The sequence below is a fragment of the Callorhinus ursinus genome, unplaced genomic scaffold (assembly GCF_003265705.2).
Source record: "Callorhinus ursinus isolate GAN/ISIS: 27379988/994484 unplaced genomic scaffold, GSC_fseal_2.0 scaffold26, whole genome shotgun sequence".
Lineage (NCBI taxonomy): Eukaryota > Metazoa > Chordata > Mammalia > Carnivora > Otariidae > Callorhinus > Callorhinus ursinus.
The window spans coordinates 17,801,094-17,825,167 of NW_027397088.1; the positions used below are offsets into that span (position 1 = coordinate 17,801,094).

A 24,074-nucleotide genomic window follows, 5' to 3' on the forward strand; every position below is an offset into this window, starting at 1 on the left:
CTGCATGGAAAACTCAGCCATACCCATAAAAAAAACATGTATTTTGTGTATATTTGCAAATGGCTCTTTATTAATTGAGCTACATCATGTTTGGGGGCTGCAATGCAAAAAGAGTTCATAAAATACCCAGTTGCCACCAAAAATAAAAGTTTTGGAATACCCGATGTTTCTCTGAATGAACACATATGAGTTAAAAGTTGGAAAGCAGGAAAGAAGCTTTTTTTCTTAAAGATTTATTATTTACTTGAGAGAGAGAGAGTACGAGCGCATGGTGGGGAGTAGGAGAGGAAGAGAGAGAATCCTAAGCAGACTCTCCACTGAGCGCAGAGCCTGACCTCACGACCTTGAGAGCATGACCTGAGCCAAAACCAAGAGTCGAATGCTTAACTGACTAAGCCACCCAGGCGCCCGCAGGAAAGAAACTCTTAAGAAAAATGAACTGGGGCGCCTGGGTGGCTCAGTTGGTTAAGCGACTGCCTTCGGCTCAGGTCATGATCCTGGAGTCCCTGGATCGAGTCCCGCATCGGGCTCCCTGCTCAGCAGGGAGTCTGCTTCTCCCTCTGACCCTCCCCCCATCTCATGTGCTTTCTCTCTCATTCTCTCTGTCTCTCAAATAAATAAATAAAATCTTAAAAAAAAAAAAAAATGAACTGGCTATAAACAGTCACTGCAAACAACCCTAAAATAACATGGATCTCAACACCTTCTGTATTGATTACTTTCTCCCCAGCAAGTAGAGATCTATCCTGCCTGAAACAGAGAGGACATAACATAGCAACTTTAGGCAGGATGGATCATTTTCAATCACATTTATTAAACCTCTACATTCATTCCAAAATGAACAACTTTGACTAGCACTGCCTTGGGTGCATTTTGTTGTAGGTATATTATATCTCAATAAGGCTGATTGTGAAGAATATCACCTAGGAACCAATCAGTTTGGGGTAAAATCAGCTCCCTTAACTCTCTTCCTTCTCTTTATTGTAACCACTGCATATTCATATTAAAGCCACTGCACTTAAATCTCAAAACCACACGTGCAGAATGGTAGACAAAATGCAAATGATATCCACATAAATCAATGTGTCTCCTGTTTAGAAGCTATGATCATCCACTGGCCTAAAAAGATGTTTTAATAAATCTTGTCTTTGGTTCTTAAAAGTTGACATCAGGAAACCTTATTCCCTATTACCTCAAACGTAGAAAAAGCAAAGAAAAGAAAAAGTACTGAATGCAATCGTTAGATAAAAGACAAACAAATCAAATTCATAAAAAACAGCAGAAAATTTCAGAGTTATACCAAGGAGTGAAAATGTAAGTGGAATGCTGTCAAATTACCTACCAATGCTGTTTTCTTGAAAAGAAACCCAGACGTTTATGGGTTTTTCTTTTTTAATAACATGCAAAACTGGACAAAAATTATACTAGTCTGGCAAGTTTTTCTTCATGGACTTAGGTTACTGGCATCTGTGAGGCGTCAAAGTTGGCTTGATTTTATCCCAGGTAAAAGTTTTTAGAATTCTGAAAGGTATGAAAAAAATCAAAGGTAGTTCACATGTCTCCACTGACCAATTCCCTCTAATAGTTCTTAGTTTCGGTCACACCTCTAGATATGGTGTGTCTGCAAATTTAATTAGGTGATAAATGTTTCCAGGAAGCCTAGCCATACAAACCATCCAAACCTTGCAGATCTGAGAAGAGAATTCAAATATTTAACATCTTAGATGGGGAAGAGTAAGACTTTTGTTCTATTTGATCCAAATCTCCTTAAGACCCTATTCCAACAATTACGGAGAGAAACTCGGAGTTCAGACATAGAAGCTGGTTCTCTGGTCCTTACAAAATTTCACACTGATTTCACTGAGTCAAAAGTTCCATTCTCTTTTTAGAAGCAGGAAGGAAAACAAAATGATTACAAGTGACTCAAAACAAAGTAATGTGACTGTGCTTCATTAGTGAGAAGTTTTCAGAGCACAGCCACTGAAGACATCTGTGATGTTAAATCTTGTGACTTAATCCAGCACCTTTATTACCATGGTTGGTATTACCCTTGTTGCCTTCCTTTAGATCTATCTTTGTGGTGATAGATAACACACTAGCTTTAGTCATAATTTTAGATTAAGGAATAACCACATGGCTCATCAAAATTTAAACGAAGTACAATACTGGGGCTAAAATTTTTCAAATAGGATAAAGATCAGGTTAAAATGAAAATGATCAATGTCAACTCAAAAAAACTGTGTCTGTATCTTTAATTCTACCTCCAAAGTGGCTTAACTTTAGTACTCATCAGAAATGCCTCAGTGCACCCATTAGCATTTGTCTCTAACGTTCTTTTCCACTAAACAGAGTTATATCCTGAAACAGTAAGTACTCATTATTCTGGAACATATTTTTGCCAGTGAACAAGTACACTTCAAAAGTTCTGAAGAGTAGCTGAAAGACCACAATTAAGAAGATGCACACCTGGCCAAGACCTGACAATTTGAGCATGTAGGAAAAAGGAGTGTGGATAAAAAGTATCTACTAGAGCTAATTCAAATACAACACAAAGCTTGATTGTTTCAACACAGATCAGGCATGGATGCACTTGACTGCATGCACCCTCCCCATCAGAGCATTTTGAGAAATCATCCGTATGGTTGTTCACATCACCATTATGCAGCACGCTACCTGAGCATTCTCCCTCTGCCTTGTGGTTCTTACTACTGCATTAATAATAATAATAAAAATAATGCACTAATTAAAATAGCTAACATTTATTATTTACCAAGCACCAGAAATAATTCTAAATGGCTTTATCTATTTTACACAAAGCTGGAAATTAAGGCACAGCGAGGTTAAGCAGCTTGCTCAGGATCACCGCGCTACGAAGTGCAGGTGCCAAGATTCACGCCCAGGGGACCCCAGACTGCAGAACTAGTTCTCCTGATGCTGCTTCATCAATTAGGGAAGGAAAATTCCAAATATTCCACTGGCATCTAACTTGGCTTGGCATTCTGTTCCTTTTTGGTACTGAGCACACTTTCTCAAGGGAAAAGTAGTCTTAGGAAGGAAAAACATCGATGAAGGGAGATACTAAACATAAGATAAAACTCTCAATGAGCCAGAACTCTGACTTGGGGTGATGCATAGCTGTGCTTAGGTATTCTCAATTTTTTTTGAATTTTTTTAAGATTTTATTTATTGGAGAGAGAGAGAGCGAGAGCGCGTGCACAAGCAGGGGGAGGGGCAGGCAGAGGGAGAGGGAGAAGCAGGCTCCCCGCTGAGCAGAGAGCCTGATGTGGGACTTGATCCCAGGACCCCCAGATCATGACCTGAGCCAAAGGCAGATGCTTAACCGACTGACCCACCCAGGTGCCCCAGTATTCTCTGCTTTTAGACAGTGGTACAGCCAAAAGTCAGCATGCAATTGCTGTGTTTTCATAATCTTAAGAAATAAGTTCTTCACCTCAGTGGTATGAAATATCACACACAGAAAAAGGGAAATGCATCAAGATGGTCACAGAACGATGAGCAAAATTTTACTTTATCTCTAATATCCTGTATTTTCTAAGTTGTCTAACAGTGAATGAGCACCGCTTTTCTAATTAAAAATCTACATTAAAAGGTTACTCGAGATCTCCCAACGAAAAGGAAGACTATATGCCTCTCATTTGCCTTGCAGGAAGAAAGCCTGAGCCATGCAAAAGTCAGCTGGGAGTCCCTAAAAAGTCAGCCACACAGACACTTGGATTATAAATAATCATAATAAAAGTAGAACCGTTTTGTTGGTTATTTTGTCAATGTACAAGTGCTTTGAAGAAGGAAAGCTAGCAGGAGCCGTCTTAACACTCAACTGCGCAAAGACTGGAAAGCCAAACTTGTCTGAGGCAGAGAAAACTACCCGCAGCCTTTCTGGAAGCCTGCCAGTTGTGGAGCCAAGGTGCCCGGTAATCCCAGTCAGGAACTACCCCCGCAGCCCGCGGCTGCTACAGATAACAACTTCCGGGGAGCAGCCCCGCCCCCTTCACTCCCAGCAGGTGAGAGTGCAGGGGGTTTTCTCCTCGTCTCAGGGGACCAGCTGCTGGGCTTCTGCCTTCCTGCTCTGATTTCGGAACCAACGAGGCCCAGCCATGGAGCTATGACTCATTAATGTTTCATAATTGTTGGAAGATATATCAAAAGGAACTTGTTAATGAGGTGCTCATTAAATAAAGTCTGTAATGGCTTATTTCATAAAGTCTGTATAGTCTGAATAAAGGCTTATTAATAAAGTCTGTAATAGCTTACTTAAAAATATAAACAGATTCAAAGCTGTCCCCGTAGAATGCCATTCTCGTGTGACTTCCGTTCCAACGTGCAGTTTTGGACACCGTGTGCATGCCACGAGCTGCCCACAACCCTTGCAACCCCTGGGGTTCTGACTTACCTCGAAGCATTCATTGGACATGAGCGCTTCCAAATTTAAAAACAGCAACAACTACAACAATATGCCAACAGCCATGTGGGCAAGCAGAAGATGCAGGATCAATCCAAGGGCCACTCAGCAACCAGAGAATGAGAGGTGCCCTTAACCCACCTGCCTCTCGAAGGTACCAGACCCCAGGTGAGGCTGGAGGAAGGTGTGTGGCCACCCTTCCAATATCTTCCCCTTCTCTCTCCATGACAAGTGCAGGAAAAACTTCTCAATAATCTGATTCGCTAAATCAGGTTGCTACAGGGGTCCACCCCGGGGAGCAGACAATGGCTCTGGCACTCTAGGAAGTCATCACTTTGCCTAGGACAGCACTCTCTTCCATTAGTTACCTACATAGAACTTGCTGCTGAGGCCACTACACAGGTGGGGCAGAGGACATTAAACAGGTGAACTTGGTCAAAGTCTGCATGACTCCTTGGCTGGATCAACCTTTGCTTAAGTAGTACTAGCAGCTATGGCCTCTGCTTGTCAGCCCAAGGCAGTAAGAGTCAAAGTTGTAAGGGTCTGGTATCACATTTGTACTGCCATCATCCCAAAAAGCCACGCAACAGTGCAGAGCCTATCATTATGTAATAATCCAATGCAGAAATTAAAGGTCTCGTAGGGCCCAGACTAGAAGCAGGAGAACCACAGTGATGTGACAGACATAGCCTGAGGATGAACTAAAACCATTCCACCCACAGATTCATTCATGTACCAAAGCACAGCTCTTCCCGTAAAATGCATATCCACATCTTTCATGGCATCCAGGCATAAAACACCTAGAGAACACCGACTTTGTACAAGGCATATGCTTGCTACTGGGGCAAAGAAAGAGGGAAGAAACAGAGAGTAAGACAAGGGGCTCTGCCCTCAAGTTTACAGTCTAGAAGGGACAATAAGCCATTTGCACAAATTCTTTAGGAACATGGAGCTGGTTATTATCCTCCACTCAAGTGTTCAGAAAATTAACTCAGCACTCCATGACTGAACTCACAGAGCTATAATGAACTGACAGTAAATGAACACAGGGCACTTTGCAACTATCATTTTGCTTGTTAGTAACATCAATAAGTAAATAAACAAGCAAGCACATAAGCATGCATGCACACACTAACAAAACCAGTAAGCTGTGCCTCAAACCTGTAAAATACTCTAGAAACTAGTGGAGAAGGACCAGAAGCTTGGGAACAGCTCTTCACAGACCCATGGTTCCCGAGCTGTGTGACCAGAAGTCCCTAGGCACCCTCTTCAAAGCACGCCTGTCCAGCTGTGCTCACCTCCCAAGAGGATCCAGCCGACCTCTGGGGTAGAGGTGGCAAGTGCGAGGTGTACTTGGACAAAGGTAACCATAGGATTCCTATTTGTGCTCTATCTCCTCTCCACCTTCCACAGAGCTCCTCAACAACCAATGGGGAAAAAGAAGGCTGGACAGTTAATGAAAAAATAAAATGCCAAGCTCCCTCCCAAAACTCCAGAGCAGTGCTATGGCTGACGCCTGGCCACAGTGAGAAACGGGTGCTCCAAGTTCTGAAGACGAGATACCCCGATGATCATTTGCTAAGATGGTGCAAGTGGCATGGAGCCCTGTTTGCATTTGTCTGCCAACCTAGTCCAAGCGTATGAGATGCCAGGCAGTTTCCACTTGAGGACTGGCCTCCACGCAACAGCCCCCAGCGCAGGCAGCACCAGACACTGGCCATGGCCTCTGCCCTCACTAACAGTGCTCACACAAGGACGTTCACAGTTATGACTCTAGTGCCATGTGACCGTGGGCGCTGACATAATACCCCGCTGCAAAATTAGAAGTCTTTATTAAAGGGCCATATTCTGCAAGCAAGAACCCACAAGCAACTGAAGAGCTTTCATGAAAAACAGCTTTTTAGAAAATCAGAGATGTAGCATTATTTTCCCCCAATTTACAGGCCGTGAAATGCACATCACTTCCTAGAGTACAGCCTTTCTCAATTCCACTTCACTCCCGGAAGGGCAGTGTCATTATTTTTCCCCAATTTACAGGCCGTGAAATGCACATCACTTCCTAAAGTACAGCCTTTCTCAATTCCACTTCATTCCCGGAAGGGCAGCTGGCGTGGTCCTAAGGACACAAGAGCACCGGTGGGACGAGCAGTGAGGGGGGCTTCGTGCTCAGCACTGCAAGGCTCCAGCCAGCAAGCACCCTGCACTACAAACACGCGAGGGAAACAAAAATACTCTCCAATAGCCTCATTCTACCCAGGGGCTTGGTGCAATGCAGGAGATGCCAGGAGCAGGTAGCTTTGGTTTGATTTAAGTTTCTACTTGGTCAGATTCTAACAAGAGTTTTCAGTCTCCCCTCCCCTTCCCATGCGTCTGCCTCTCCAGCTCTCCAGCAGATCAAGAACCAGTCCGCTTGCGTTTCCACAGCAGCCCCTCTTCGGCAAACACATGTGAACAAGCTGGCCCTCTGCGACATTTCTTTTCCCCATTATTCAGGGCAACAGGCTGTGGCCACATGGATGAAGGAAGGACACCAGAATGATCCCGAGAATGGATTCAATGCTTTCTGCTTTTATTTTTCTGCTCAGCAATCATACCAGGGTCACCAACATCCCTAGAAAGAACTCACTAAATAAGAGAAAGGCTTAGGGAGGAGATTCCTGTCACTACCACCTACAGCCAAGTCTATCCAGGATCCAGACATTTAAGTCAAAGACTGCGTTTAAGTTAATTAAAACAAATAAACAACCTGGTAATGGAAGCAGGCAAAGATCTGCAAGCATGTAACCGATCTGAAATCTATTTACTTTTACACTGTCATTAGATCTCCTCTCTGCGAATCCTGAAATAAGAACAGTTCCTCTGCACTCAGCGTCACACCAGGAATACTTTCTGACAGCATCTGATACATGCTGCTTAATAGCTGTTTAATCACCAGGGCTGACTAATCAAGTAAAAGGCTTTGTCTTTCCAATTTAAAAATTGCAGCTTATCTAATAAGTCCCTCAGACACTTTTAAACATTCCAGCAACAGAATGAGACACACGTGGCTGGCTCTCTGCTCCCCAACATGGCCTATTGCAGTCTCCAGATCATTGAGATGGCTTTGGGGGAGAGGCTGAAAAGTCAAGGCCGTCCAGAAGTTGGCACTCGGGGCCACGCCTAGTCCCTTCTCTGTTCCCCTTGCTTCCCCACCCCATCCTGTTCTTTGCTTCCAGGGGTGGAGCAAAGGGAGCACCCTGAGGGTAGGGAGAGGCTAGAGAAAGAATCAGTGCTTGCACTCCTCCCCACTTCCCAAGCCCAGAATGATGGCTCAGATGTTTTACCCACACTGGGAACAAAGAGAAAAGCAAGCACACACTTCATGTTCATTCATGTAAATGTACAAAGTACTTAGAACATCAAAACTTTTCGTTATGCTCCTCTTTAGTTTTTGGGTATTTCTGCACACAACAACTGGATAACCTAATCAAAATTTCTGAGGGCATGCATCGCTCCCTTATTAAAAAGAAAAGGGCCACAAATATGCATGCATATACGCCTGCATGATACATTTTTTTGAAAAAGTATTTTAAGAAACGGGGCGCCTGGGTGGCACGGTCGGTTAAGAGTCCGACTCCTGGTTTCGGCTCAGGTCGTGATCTCAGGGTCCTGAGATTAAGACCAAGGTGGGGCTCTGGGCTCAGTGTGGAGTCCGCGTGAGATTCCCTTTCTCCCTCTCCCTCCGCCCCTCCTGCTCGTGCACTCGCTCTCTCTCTCTAAAATAAATAAGTCTTTAAAAAACATATTTTAAGAAAACAACTGGTAAATTCAAAGGAAACTATTGTACAGGTGGTTCTAGGAAATAACCCAAATATATTTTCCCAATTTTAGAGTGTCAATAAAAAAATGCCAAACTAAAAAGATTATGATAAATAAATAAGTCCAAGAATAAAATATACTCACTTAACAGGTGCCAGAGAACCAGATATATAAGTAAAAACACTTCCTTATTTTGAATTTTTAACAGCAAGGTCTTGAGTCCCTGTCTCCAGTATAAACCATCGGAACAAGAGTCACCGCCCTGGGGACTAGGGCAATGAAGTCAGTTGCCTCAGGAAGAAAAATAGAAGCACAGAAACCCAGTATTACTGAACACGATGTCTCAGCACCTTCAGACGGTGATTTCCTCAGAAGTCAGTTTATGGCTAGGGAGTACTGTCTATGAATCCCCTACACTAAATAAAGCCTACTAACCATTAATTACATCCAATGAACAGAAACACAGTTGAGTACAACACACACTTTCCGAGAACGTACTGTGTCTAAGGTAACAAGGACCAGTACCCAATAAGTAGAATGCAGACCTGAAGGTCCAGTCACTGCAAAGACAAAAAAGTCTCCCAAATGTGGACACTTTCATCAAAAGTAATCAGAAACTCCATATTACTTAAAAGAACTGTAAGGTCTCAGGGGCACCTGGGTGGCTCAGCTGGTTAAGCATCCAACACTTGATTTCGGCCCAGGTCATGATCTCAGGGTCATGAGATCGAGCCCCATGTCAAGCTCCAAGCTGGGCATGGAGCCTGCTGATGATTCTCTCCCTCTCCCTCTGTCCCTCCCTGCAGCTCTCTAAATAAAAAAATAAAGTCTTGAAAAAAAAAAAGGAATTGTAAGGCTTCCTACTTTAACTGCTCTTTTTGAATGTTAAAAAGAACTTCATTTATTAAACTTGAAATGAGTAAGAAACAATATTAAAAACAAAACCCAGATTGGGGGCACCTGGGTGGCTCAGTCGGTTAAGCATCTGACTCTTGGTTTCAGCTCAGGTCATGATCTCAGGGTGGTGAGACTGTGCTCTACTGAGCGCAGAGCTCGCTTGAGATTCTCTCCCTCTGCCCTTCCCACCCTAAAATAAATAAATAAATAAATAAATCTAAAAAAACAAAACAAAACAAAACAAAACCCAGAGCAATGAGCATTAAGTGTCCCATGATAATAAAAATAATAAAATTATCAACACTTAGTGCGTGCAATGTGCCAAGCACCATGCTAATTCCCACAAGCCCTACAATGTCTGTAACTCTATTTCCATTTTATAAATGAGGAAACCAAGGCACTAAGGGTTAAGGGACTTGCCCAACATTTCACAGCCAATAAGTGATTCACACATAAGCAGTTGGTTCCCAAAGTTCACAGTGGCTCTTGGCCACTATACTGTTCTGTCACAATGCTTAATTATTTATACCCAACTAATAGCCACAGAAACACTGCAGAAGGCAAAAAAAAAAGATTTCCCTTCCTTGAGAGTAAAATCTTTGGCTCAGATATGAGGTAATTTACTATACTTATGAAATTTTAAACTCTGTTTAGGTTTTTACCTAGATTGGTGAGTTTATTTCAACACATCAAACTCCAAAAGCAAAGACGTATCCTGTACCATTCCAAAAATTCAATGATATATACAAATAAAGAGGATGCTTTGTTCATTTTTTTTTAAAGATTTATTTATTAGAGAGAGAGAGCAAGCAAGCAGGGGGAGGGTCAGAGTGAGAGGGAGAGAGAAAATCTCAAGCAGACTCCCTGCAGAGTACAGAGCCCGACTCGGGCTGGATCCAAGGACCCTGAGATCCTGACCTGAGCTGAAACCAAGAGTCAGACGCTTAACCAACTGAGCCACCCAGGCGCCCCATTTTGTTCAAATTTTAAAAGAAAAAAATCCTTTAACATTCATAGTATGTGCTTTGGCCTAAAGGTCCAAAAGTGCTGAAGCTGCTCACAAAGGTCATAGGTGATGTACCACTAGACATCACAGACACCAGGGACAGTCAACTAACTGCATGTCAGAGTCTACGGGTGACCTGTGGAGACATTTCCAGCAATTCCCAGGAATGGTGAAAGTTAACAATGTGGTGAGTACTTTACAAAACTAAATTTACCCAATGTTTAAATTCTAATTATGTCCTTCCTTCTGTTGTTAAGAGGTTTATTTTATTAAATGAAGTATCAAGATACAGTGGTGTTTTTGTTTTAGAGTGCTTGCTTGGCACATTTAAAAGAAGTTAGAAACTCTGTTTATCCAAATTTTTATTTCTATTGGGTTGGTTTTTGTTGTTGCTGTTTTTTAAGTAAGCTCTATGCCCAACGTGGCGCTTGAACTCATGACCCCAATATCAAGAGTCCTATGATCTACCGACTGAGCCAGCCAGGCGCCCCTATTTTTGTTGTTTTTTTAAAACTGGTTCTCAAGTCTGGGAACCAATGAGCAAGGACAGCTAGAAGTCACTCTTGGAAAAAGCTAGTTAAATAAGAACCTGGCTAGAGAACTTTAAAAAAAAAAAAAAAAGAGTCCCTTAGGAATACAGTAGACCAGCAATTTTGGAAAATTATTTCCACTGCATAATTCATCATAAAAGCTCAGACTAAGCTGTCATCCTCAAGAGAGGAATATCATTCTATCAAAGCCAGCAATACTTCAAGGCTTCAAAAATACTTAGTTATGTTGCCATGCTAATGTTACCTATCTGTACTGTAACTCTAGATCAAAAAAGCAGATGTTTCAAACTGGATAGGGTTGCTCAAATTTAACACCATTATCTTGATAAGCTTTCCCAACCACACTACTCCCTACTTACTCAAAACATTACCCTTGAAACAAGTAATTTTAAGGATCTCAATGTAATAATGTAACTATTCCCTGTTACAATTTGTATAGTGGATTCTAAACTTTAATTAACTATATAAAGAGAAGTAGTTAGAGAACAAAAGGACAAAACAAAACAAAAAACCCTAAGAGTGTGTTATTCAATTTTTTAAAAAGGGCAATTACAACTGCAGGTTCAGCCTAAAAATCTTCACACATTCTCTGTTTAGCTGGGATAATAGATAGGTGGGCACACAAACTATCAATTCTTTTTTTTTTTTTTAAAGACTTTTTATTTATTTATTTGAGAGAGAGAGAGAATGAGAGATAGAGAGCACGAGAGGGAAGAGGGTCAGAGGGAGAAGCAGACTCCCTGCTGAGCAGGGAGCCCGATGTGGGGCTCGATCCCAGGACTCCAGGATCATGACCTGAACCGAAGGCAGTCGCTTAACCAACTGAGCCACCCAGGCGCCCCAAACTATCAATTCTGAAGGCGTGCTTTATTAAGCCACAGAACTTAAGTCTAATTAAAAGGTTTATTAATCTGTTCAACAAACTACATGTGGGTTGACCGTGGCCTTCCAAAATTTGGGATAAAACGACTTGGTACTGGTAATGCAATGTCTGTGTCTGTCACCATTGTTTGCCCCTGCTGGTTTTCCTCTGAGGCTCCCAGCTGGAGATACAGGAATATTTGTGGTCCTTGGTGGTGGATCAATCTAGGGAGGGTCTCCTCAAGACAACACAAAGAGCTAACGGCAAAAAGTAAAGCTTCCCTTTCCTCAAAGGCTTCCTTCCTGTTCCCTGTCTTCTAAAAAAAACCCCAAGACTCCCAACTTCTTCCCCCAAGGGAATGACACACAGATGCTTTCCTCACACTCCTTCTCACAGTAGCAAAGCTCATCACACCTCCAGACCAGACACTGCAGGGCCGCCCAGAATCAAGGAACTCCACTCCGCTTTCAAAAGAAAGACCAAGAGAGCACAAACCAGAAGGGAAATACGTACACACACACACACACACACACACACACACACACACTCTCTCTCTCTCTCCCTCTCTCTCTCTCTCTCTCTCTCTCTCTCTCTAACCAGAGCTGGCCCCACAATGGAAGATAGGAAATACCACACTTTGGGAGGGTTGTAACCGAACCCTCAGAAACAAAATAAGCTGCCCAAGGACTCTTGAAGCAAACAGCTCTGGAAATGTCATTTCTCCACTGCCATCCACACACGCTTATTGCATCAAACAGCGGCCTGACTGCAGGAACAGCTTAAAATCACCGCTTCCCCCAAAAAAGCACAACCGTGCAAGATGAAAACTAACCGTCAGGCCCCAGTCAGATGATTTACAGTCCCCTGTAGGTGCATACAGAAGCCGCGGCCCTAGCCGAGGCAGGAGGCGCGCAGACGGCCTGTAAGGGACCCAGGCTCCTCCGCTAGCTGTAGACTTCAGATAGCTGGAGTGCGCGGCTGTCTTACTTCACCAGACACCTCCAATTCTTGCCTCAGCTAGTGCAGGCAAACAGCCTGTCAAGAACAGTGGCCCTGTCCTCCGGCGTTTACCTAACACTCTGGGAAGCAAGTTACAATGCTACCCGTTTTGGCTCCTATTAACGTTACCTACTTACTCTGCTGGACTCCACGCTACATGTTAAGTACACGTGGGATAAATCTGAAATTTAGGCCTTAAAAAACTTTACAGATTACCTGGTCTAGCCCTCAATTTTATAGATGTAGAAAGTCAGATGGAAAAGGGCTGACGGCTAGCTCAAGGACATAGAGCAAGTGAGTGGCAGAAGCAGGCAGCACCCCACCCTCCAGTTCATCCCGCCATGCTGACCCTCCACATACACAGGGTCCCCAGGCTCTGTGGCCATACAGAAGCTGAAGCTGGGAGGGCTGCATCCTTACAGAGCCCACAGCAGAGAACGGTGGCCCACAGGCCACTCTAAAGCTGAGGGACCTGTGCTTCCCAAGAGGTCAGTATCCAGGCAAAGGACAGGCAAGAGGCAAGTACTCTGCATCTAGATAATTTTAGGTATTTCCTTCCCCTGCTGCCGCAATTCAAGTAAAAACAAATCAGGAGAGGCATTTTTATTAAACACACCTGACTAGGGAGTAGGAGGCCTTTTTCTTTTTTTTAAAGATTTTACTTATTTATTCATGAAAGAGAGAGAGAGAGAGAGGCAGAGGGAGAAGCAGGCTCCCAAGGAGCAGGGAGCCCGATGCGGGACTCGATCCCAGGACCCTGGCATCATGACCTGAGCCGAAGCCAGACGCTTAACCATCTGAGCCACCCAGGCGCCCCTTTTTCTTTCTTCCTTAATGGGAGAGAATTTATTTAGCTTTGTGAGGCTCTATGTTCGCAGTAATACATACCCTTGGCACAGGAAGGCCCTATGAAAGTTCCATAAATTACCTTAATAAGGTAAATATTTAGGCTGATTTTATGAGGCTTTCCTACATTAATTTGAAGAAAGTTAATGGTTATGAGTACATGATCACAATCAAAATGGCAAAATAGACCAAAGGACAAGGTGTGACACTGGGCTTTAAAACCTGGTTTATTAAACTGGACCCAAGATTCTCAGCCTTGACTACACATGAGAATCAACTGCCAACCATGTGAGTTAACCACCTTGGACATTCAACCTGGTCAAGCCTTCAGATGTCTACATCCTCAGACTTCTAGTCTTCAAAGAGGAGGTTCCAGACTTTGTGGGACAAGTCATACCTACTTTGCTCCGTCTGAATTCCTGGCCCAAAGAATCCATGAGCCTAAGAAAATGGTTGTTTTAGACCACTAAATTTGGGGGCATTTTGTTGAATTGTAACTAGGACATCTGAAGAGCATTCAAAAATCCCAGTGTCTAAGGTGTACTACAGCCGAATTCAGCCAGAAGCTCTGAGGGTAGGACCCAGGCATCGATGTTTAAAGCATCCAGGTGATTCTAATGTTCAATCGTGTCTAGACCTCTGCTGTCCAAGACAGTAGCCACTTGCCATATGTAGCTGTTTAAATTTAAATTAATGAAAATTAAGTAAAATTTAAAATTCATTTTTGTTGCACTACCCATTTATCAAGAGCTCAGTATTCATATACGGCTGGTGGCTACCATATTGGATGTAGATATAGAGAACATTTCCATCATCCCAGAAAATTCTATTGGACAGTACTAGTCTAAACCAGTAGTTGTCAAAGTTTGGTCCTGAGCCAACAGCATCAATCACCTGGGAATCTGTTAGAAATGCAAATTCTCAAGCCACATCACAGACCTACTGGATCAGAACTTTTTGGGGTGGGGCTCTCTAAAACTCTGATGCACACTTAAGGGTGAGAACTCCTGGTCTTGCTACTGCCCAAACCAAATCATTTTCCCCATCACCTATCTCATACTTAAATCTGCAAATTATCAACTTTTAATTCCATTATAATTAAGAAAATAGTTCATGTTGGCATACAATTTCAAAGGTGTATTTTTGTGTTGGCAAGTATGTTTGAGAAGAAATGCCTTTCAGTTAGCAAAGGATTCTAAAAAGTTTCATGAAGATGCTCTCAGCTATGTATAATCATTAAGAAACAATCTTAAGGTCCAAAAATATTTTTTTATTTTTATTTTTTAAAGACTGTATTTATTTATTTGTCAGAGAGAGAGCACAAGCAGACAGAGCAGGCAGAGGGAGAAGCAGACTTCTCGCTGAGCAAGGAGCCCGATGCGGGGCTCGATCCCAGGACCCTGGGATCATGACCTGAGCCGAGGGCAGCCACTTAACCAACTGAGCCACCCAGGCATCCCCCATAAATATTTAAATGGTTAAAAATTATGAAACTCAACAGACTATTCAATTATTAAAATTATAATTGTGAAAATGATATAGCATAACAAAATATAAATGGGAGAAAAGCAAAACACAAAATTGTAACTGCAAATTTGTCTATTACTTGGACAAGGACAAAATGAAGGTAGAGGAAAAAGACCTGCTTAGGCTTGGCCAGACAGTGATCCTACCCCTTTTTCTTTCTGCCTTATATCTTATAGATACCTATGAAAAAACATTTTAGAATTATCTAAGGAAGCAATTTTTTAAAAAAGATACAATTGTGCTTTGATGTGAAAAGTCCATTGCAAGAACAATCTGGTAAAACAGTTCTGTCACTTTGTCAGTGATTCAGTGAATTGTTCATCTCAGAGAAACAGGAAATCCAGACAGGACTCAAGCAAATAATGAGGCTTAGATGGGTTGTCCTATTCCTGAGTCTACAAGAACTTCTTCTCTCTTCTTTTCTGTTTAACCTTAGGTCCAACAATCAAATATCGGAATTACGGATTTTTATAAATAAAATTTTAAAGATGTGAAAACTTGACTTGTTTATTTAGTTTCCACATAACTGTTGGGTGATAAAATGCCCAATAAACTAATTTCCAAGGAGGAACTTTTCACATTTTCTTCTTACATTTCCAAGTCTAAAGTCCCAGAAATATTTTGTAGAGTGACTCTCTTTGTAAAGATAGCTCCTGGGGTGCCTGGGTGGCTCAAACAGTTGGGTGGCCGACTCTTTTTTTTTTTTTTAAGATTTTTTATTTATTTATTTGAGAGAGAGAGAATGAGAGATAGAGAGCACGAGAGGGAAGAGGGTCGAGGGAGAAGCAGACTCCCTGCTGAGCAGGGAGCCCGATGTGGGACTCGATCCCGGGACTCCAGGATCATGACCTGAGCCAAAGGCAGTCGCTTAACCAACTGATGGGTGGCCGCCTCTTGATTTTGGCTCAGGTCATGATCTCAGGGTCCTGATTTCAAGCCCTTGACAGGCTCCGTGCTCAGCAGGGAGTCTGCTTGAAGCTCTCTCTCCCTCTCCTTCTGCCTCTCCCCCTGCTCACACAGGTGCGTGCACCCTGTCTCTCTCTCTCTCTCAAATAAATAAATCTTAAAAAAAAAAAAGGTAGCTCCTGAATCCCACATAAATCAACTGTTGGTTGTTTTAATATATGTTTTCAGATAAATTTTAGCCTTACTTCCTTTACTGACAGCTCTGTTGTTAGTAAACAATTTCTTACATTGTCAAGGCACAATGTAATCTTTCTGGGTGTTTCTGTGTTGGTTTCTCTGCTATTCTGTTTCCTATGCTGGTAATGTTCTCCAAACTCCTTTAAATTCTAAATGCATAAACACCTTCTCTATCCTAGCTACAGGGAAGATTTGAGAAAGGGTAAGCGTGGCTGAATAACTCTGAGAAACCTTGAAGTCTTCAAGAAGCCTCCTATTTGGGGAAATTCATTCCTGAAAATTCCTTAAAAATATGAGTGCGTGGCATGTGTAATTTTTGTTAAAAATCAGAAACAATCCAAGTTATCCACTTATCTCTAACTAGACTTTGCCAGAAGCAGCCAAGTTAACTGGTGGGGTGAAAAACTGGCCAGTTTGGTATCATGTAGAAAAATTTTCCCACCCCAACAAGCATCCATATTTTTAAATTAAAAGTAATTCCAAAAAAAACTCTCAACTAAAATTTTAGTGATGCAAAAAATAGGATCTTTCTACTTTTTACAGCTTTTTTGTACTGACTGTAGCTAATTATCTTCATGAATGCTGGTAATTAAGCATTGTCTAGGGCAGCTACTACCTTCAATTATAGCATTTACATATGCTCTTATGGAAAAGGAAATCATTATTTTTATTTCCATTGTTGGAAGTTAAATATAAAAGAGATTGGACAGAAGGTTTTAATAAACTTTTTTTTCTTCTTTAGCAGTGAAGAGAACTTACAAAATGCTTCCTGTGTGTTGGGCATTCTTGAATCTACACACGAGATTACAAAGATGAATCATATATCATCCTTGCCCTGGAGAAATGAGAGTCTAGCTGCATTCAGCTACATCCGAGCAAGGTCCTTAACACAGAAGACAGAGATCAGGCTGCCTTCATTTTAAACCAGCTTTTATAAAACTACCTTACATTTTAACAAACAACACACTTAAAAGTAAAAAGTAGACCATATATAGAAAACCATCATTAATGTCCTCAAAAAGAGACAGAAAATACAAAAATAGGATACTATTTAAAAAAAAAAGTCAGAGGCCAAAAAATGAGCTCTTGGAAATTAAAAATATGATAGGGTAAAAGAAAAATTGAACATTAAGGGCTATAAGATAAACTGGAGGAAATCTTCCAGAAGGCACAACGAAAAGACAAGAAGGACACACATTTCCAGGTCAAAAAGGCCTGTTGTGATTATCTCCAAAGTGGGGAAGAAAAGAATATTCTACAAGATTCTAGAGAATGAAAATCTATGTCACATCTAAAGGATTAGAAACCCAAATAGCGGGGCGCCTGGGTGGCTTAGTTGGTTAAACGTCTGCTTGAGCTCAGATCATGATCCTAGGGTCCTGGGATTTAGCCCTGTGTCAGGCTCCATGCTCAGCAGGGAGCCTGCTTCTCCCTCTCCCTCTGCCACTACCCCCTTCTTGTGCTCTCTCTCTCTCTCTCTCTCTGTGCGTGTCAAATAAATATATAAAATCTTTTTAAAAAATTTTTTTTAATTTACAAAATTAAGAAAAAACAAAAAAGAAACCCAAATAGCTTCGGACTTTTCAACAGAAACACAGGAAAGTAAAAGACAACAGGGCAACCAAATGTCTTTAAAATGAAATTTGATACCCACCTAAACTATCAATAAGGTGAGTGGTTTCAAAATATCTTCATGGTTTCAAAAAACTTTACCTTCCAAACACCCTTTTTAAGGAAGCTACTAAAGTATATGCTCTACACAAAATTAAGGCAGTAAACCAAGAAAGAAAAAGGAAACAGAAAAACAAGAGATCCATACAGAAGAGAGGTAAAGGGAATCCTCAGAATGATGTGACAGGCAACCCCAGGATGACAACTTTGTCAGGCAAAGAAGACAACGAGTTCATAAAGGAGCATGTTGGAAGGCTTAAGGAGAAACGTCTCTAAGAAGATGAAATCAAGAAAGTCCCTAATATGTTTAAATGTCTTGAAAGGAGATTTAGGCAAGAGGCAGAAAATTTAAATGTTGAATTAAGGATAAGTACATAGAAAAAGAAGCAAATTAAAGAAAAAGGAAAAAATAAAAGCAACTGTTAACTCCAGGAAAAACAAAAAATTTTGTATGACGGGAAAAGAAATCATAGAAGAGCACATGGCTCAACTGTAGTTGACTATATTACATAATCACACAAACACTAAATACTGATAAAATCAAAAGTATATGGGGGAAATGGGGGATGGGAAGAATTTGGGGGCGGGGTGGGGACAGGGTATAGAAAGAGAATGCAGAACAAATAAAACCTAGCACTACCAGCAATATGGTCAGGAAATATGGAGGGAAATTCCAAAAGAATGAGCTAAAACTGCTATATGTGGCTGTCTCTGTGGAAAGAAATGAAAAAGAGGATTCCTTTTTTTTTTTTTTTTTTGGTTTTATTTATTTATTCATGAGAGACAGAGAGAGAGAAGCAGAGGGAGAAGAAGGCTCCCAAGGAGCAGGGAGCCCGATACGGGACTCGATCCCAAGACCCTGGGATCATGACCTGAGCCGAAGGCAGACGCTTAACCATCTGAGCCACCCAGGTGCCCAAGGATTCCTTCTTTTTTATCATAAATTTTATAAATTATAAAACTACTTCACACTTTAAATTACGTACACTAAATTATGTACGGCTGGCTCAGTCAGAAGATCCTGGGGTCATGACTTCAAACCCCCTTATTTTAAGTAATCTCTTCTGATTACTTAATCGGAAGAGATTACTTAAAATTTTTAAATTTTAATAAATAGAGTACACTGATTTTACATACACACACACATATATATATACATGCACGTGCGCACACACACACACATATTCAGAACCCAACCTCTTACCCACTAAACTTGTGTTTTTCAAATTATAAATTTATAACCCATTAGTGGGTTGTGAAATTAATTTCAGTAAGTCAACCATGACTTCTAAAATGAATTAAAACAGGGGCGCCTGGGTGGCTCAGTCGTTAAGCGTCTGCCTTCGGCTCAGGTCATGATCCCAGGGTCCTGGGATCGAGCCCCACATCAGGCTCCCTGCTCAGCGGGAAGCCTGCTTCTCCCTCTCACACTCCCCCTGCTTGTGTTCCTTCTCTCTGTGTCTCTGTCAAATAAATAAATAAAATCTTTAAAAAATAAATAAAATAAAATAAAATAAAATAAAGTAGAACAGAGAGGGATAGGAAGTAATAGATGCACTGCACATAGTAAAATTTTTCATGAACCTCCTCCATTCATGCACACACACACACAGCGTCCATGATGTGTATTTTTAACTGTGGAATGGGAACAAAATAATTTTTAAATCGCTAATCTACACTGCATTATAATTACTTTTAGTTTTGGTTTTAAAAAAAGTAAGAGATTCCAATCCACCTTTATTTAAAAACAAAGGCATGGCAAACGCTGGCAGCTAATGAAAATATTCCATTAAAATACTCTTTAAAATACCACTATTATCATGCATGAAGAATGATCACTCCTATATTAATGAAATCTAAATGCTCTGCTTTCTTACAACCGACTATAATATTTGGGCTAGAGAGAAATATAACAAACCGGAAAACAGAAGAGAATTCAAAGTCACCCAAATAATTTTATAATGTGGAATATTACTAATTCTTAGGTGATCTATTTTTTAAATTTCACATAACTTCCGCTAATTTCTAAATTTCTGGTCTACAAAGATATCTGAACAGAAGGAGCCGTCCCAGGCACCTTTGGAATAGCAGGTGAAGCCAACATGGAAAAAAAGTTGCAACATAAAATACATAAACAAGAAAATATATACATAGTGGACCTGGAGAGGTAGCTTTCTTCCACTGACCTTCGAGGATACACTTTACAAGCTACACTGCAGTGTGGAAAAATTGGGCAAGAAGCTAAAACTTTGATGCTCTTTTACTAAGAGCCTAAATTAAGCCCATTTTTCTTTTAACCTAGCTAAGGTACATATGCACATTGCTTTAAATGCTTACCCAACAATTCATTTTACATAAAATAACAAGAACTTCTATAGAAACAAGTTCCATTATATTCTCTTCATGATAAAGCTTCACTTCCTATAAGTTATAAAAATCAAATTCATAAGCCATCCATCTATATTTTTAAAACCACCACTACCATCCAAAGTAGATGTAAAAAAAAGAATGAATATTAATATATGGGTATTTAAAGACAGAAAAGGTATTTGCTGAAATACACATAAACACTATATTCATGTGCATGTATGTGTGTTTGTGTGTTTCTGAAAATATACGTTGTTTTTGGAAAGATGAGGGAATGGGAAGAATAGGGAGAGACAAGAGGGCAAAAGAGGACTTTATATATCTGTTCATACTGTGGTTTTTGAACTGTTACCTATTTGGGCAAATCAGGGGTTCTCATTCTCCTCCCCCCGCCTGAATTGCCTTGCTTCTGCATCCCATCCCATGCACTTCCACAACCCCTACTTGGTACCCTCATCACACTAGGGAACCTACTGAGTGCAGACATTTGCTGAGCGCCTGCTATATACAGACCAGCTGCTATTCCGGGCATGGGACACAAAAGTAGGCAGGATAAGGTACCTGCCTTCAGGGAGCTTGCAACCTCAGAGGAAAACAGAAGAGGAAACAGGTCATTTCCAAATAATATGGTACATATAATGGCAGAAGTATAATCTAACATAACCTACTGCTTTGTATTTCAACTATTTTTCCCTCTCTCTTCCCACATCTCTCAAAGGTGCAAACCTCTGACATAGGCGCTAGGCCCACAGTGATCTTTGGATCCTGTGCTGAGAAAGGATCCCATATGATGTAAACTTCATAAATATCTCCTGAATAGTAAATCAACAGTATTTTAAGAAACATGTTCATATATGTCTTAATGTTTCAAAATGGTGATTGATATATATGCCAACTATTAACCTGGACCCCTGTGGTGTATTATAATCTTAGAATTTCAAAACAAATATCTTTAACCTCAGAAGCCCTATGATCTTTCAGTCCTTAACATGTAGTCTTGGCTTTTATTCCACAAAGGGGGGAAATCATGAAAGCTAAGCCTACCTGTTTCTTCCCCTGGAAATCAAAGTATCCTTGCTTGTTTTTACTGGTAAGACTGAAAACTTTCACCCACTAATTTAAAATTTCTATTCATAGTTAATACATTAGTAATTTCTTGCAATTTTCAGGAAAATAATAATTCTCACTTTGACACAGGTTTGCCAATATTATTTAAAGACTTCTTAGAGTTCAAGCCTTGAACTTCTAGGTAAGAAAAAAAATATTCTCACCTTTCCCTGAGCTCTATCCCAAAATAAATGATAGAAATGAATTGCCAACATAACATGAAGCATTGTTGTAATTAATCAACCCAGAGCCCAAGGGAGGAATCATTTCTATTTTTAAATACACTGCTGCTTTAAGGGAAAAACCTGGTGGAGAAATATGAAACCAGGCTACATAATGAAACTCAAAAGGCATTTGGTGTCTCCATCCTTGCAAAGACAGTAATCCTAACCTACAAGCAGCACTGCTGGATAGACTCCACTCAAGTTTTCTGTAAACTGAGTGACCAGTACCCAGGTAGAAGCCCACAGAAAGGGTCCCTCCACCAAAGAATCCTATCTGTCAGGGGGACAAAACAAGAGAACTCCCATGCTTCAATGCTATTCTTAGTTTCAGATAAGGGGCTATTCCAATAAGCCAGCAGATGGATAAATCCCCAAGTCACCCTACAAGTCTTTACTTAAAAGATCCTGATTCGTAACTGCAGTGGTGGCCCTAAAAATGTCAACTAATTATTTAGCATTTCTAACCACCTATCTATAGTTACCATTTCTATCCAGGTTCCACAAAATTAAATGTTTCTCTCCACAAATCGGAAAGCTTCACTACATTAAACAGTAAGCTAACTGCAGCACTCCCTACGGTTAAGAGTGACAAGGAGCAGGTGCCAAACCAGCAAGGAAAAACAGAAGCAGTGGCTACATTAACAGGAGCTCATATTCTACCTGTTTCCCAGGCTGCTTTGAAGAATCTGGCCCAGCAGAATTTGCAGAGGAAACAATAAAAAAATAACCAGTTTCAGAAAAACTGTTGATGATGTGGACCTCTAATTTAATCTGTAAATACTGAAATTTACTCAGCTCACTAGCACCATGAAATATACAACTACACCACTAGAAATCTATCTAAAATACTGTAACTCTTTAAAATGTATCTAAAAATATTATCCAAGGATACATCTATTACTGAGAAGCATTTAACATAACATTTTAAATATAACTTTAGCTATTTACTATCACCCTATCTGCTATAGGTAGCAGAATGTTTGCAAACTAAATAAAAATTTCCACCCTCTGCACAAAAAGCAAATAACTCCCAATCTTACCTCCTGACAACTTCTTCCCCCAAATTTAGCAAAATTGTGCCTGAACACCACATGATTATAGAATAGAGGCAGCTGCGTCCTTTAGCAATAAAATAACCCTACTTCAGTCTCTATTCAGTGAAAAAAATCTCCCAAGAGCAAAAAATCACTAAATTGTAGTGCATCAATCAACAGGTGACTTTTAGAAACACACTCATACTCATGTCCCAGAGGAATTAATTCTGTCAAATCTGCCGGGTTTTTTTTTTTTCTTTTCTATTTTTACAAGCTACTGCATTGCTATACTGAATGAATTCCAACCATTTTCTTCTCAGGGGCTTACCAGAAAAATGCCAAATATTCAAATTATTTTAAGGCATTTTCCCATACTGCTGCGTGGAATAGAGCAGAATTAATAAGGATCCAAGAGTTACCACTTTTCAAATGCAAATATGTTGCCATCTAGTAAATGCAGACCCTTTTTAAACATCCCCCCAGTGTCTACACAGCTCAGGGCACCACTTTTGTTTCCCTGAAAATCAAAATTCGCGCATTACATTCAGGCATTATCTCGACCCAGCACCAACAAAATAATAGATTTTAAATGGTCCACGCCTGAGCCTGCATCATACAATACTGTTCTGCTTTATTATGAGGGTTCCCCCCCCATTTTACAAAGTCCCTAAACAATTCCGCCAAATAAAGCAAACTGTGCAGTGGTAGAAAAAAAAGAGGGGCACTGGGTTCCACGAAAACAAGGCCTTGGCATGGTCCCTTGCCCGCCTCAGGCCTCAGTTTTCTTATCTGTAAAATGTGGGACTGCTCGTCTCTGGGGTCCCATCCGGCCCCCTCTCTCCGGGTGCCCCGAAGCCGGCCAGGTTTTACGCGGCGGACTGGTGCCGGCTGTGGCCCCAGTGCCCGGGCTGATGCCGCTCTAGATGGGAGGGGACAAGGAGGGGGGCAGCGGGAGGAGAGGAACTTGGACTTGCCACAGCTTCAGAGAGGAGCGTGCGACAAACTTGAAGCCGTCCTCCTAACAATAGGGAAGAGCACTCCCATTTTCCGGGCTCAAACTTGCCGGGGACTGCGGGGTGGGCTCCTCCTGCCCGCCCTCTCGGCGCCCGCTTTACCTTTCTCCCTGTTTGGTGTTAGAAGGAGGAGGGTGCAGGACCGTTTGATTCCCTTCCATCTCCACCACGCACTTGGTGTTCAGTTCCAGTTCTGAAAGCAGAAGGGAAGAGGGCCGTTGCCGAGCCGAGCATCCGCGCCCCCAGCCCCTTGGGCGCGGGGCTCACCCGGGGGGAGGGGGGCGGCCGAGCCGGGAGCCGGGAGCCGCGCGCCGGGGGCTCCGCAGCTAGTGCGGCGCCGCCTCCGCCCGGGCCCCGCGGCCCCGCCGCGTTCTCGCCGCCCCGGCCCCGAGGCCCCGCACTTTGCAAAGTTGCCCCCGCCCTCGGCCCGACCACAGATAAAAACGAGCGGAAAGCTCCTCACCTCGCCGGTTCATGGGCCGGACCCGGACGGCAACTTTTACCTTGGTATCCGACATGTTGGCGGCGCCCGCTCGGTCCGAGGCGGCCCCTCACGCGCCGCGCCGCCGCCGCCGCCGCCGCCGCCGCCGCGCGCCCCCCGAGCGCGGC

General features: G+C 41.8%; 1 protein-coding gene across 6 annotated transcripts in view; it reads right to left on the bottom strand.

Annotated features, from left to right (window-relative positions):
* KIF13A (kinesin family member 13A) overlaps positions 1 to 24,064 on the bottom strand; it is a 205,226-nt gene extending 181,162 nt beyond the window's left edge. For 5 of the 6 annotated variants that reach the window (XM_073877616.1, XM_073877617.1, XM_073877615.1 and 2 more), the window contains exons 1-2: positions 23,929 to 24,064; positions 23,568 to 23,658 (exon numbers count right to left, since the gene is read on the bottom strand). In XM_073877616.1, coding sequence (XP_073733717.1) covers positions 23,568 to 23,658; positions 23,929 to 23,983 — 146 coding nt within the window. In that variant the 5' untranslated portion in view covers positions 23,984 to 24,064. The remainder of the gene's footprint in view (positions 1 to 23,567; positions 23,659 to 23,928) is intronic. The other variant, XM_073877619.1, reaches the window with a different exon arrangement.
* Between the last annotated feature and the right edge of the window lie 10 nt (positions 24,065 to 24,074).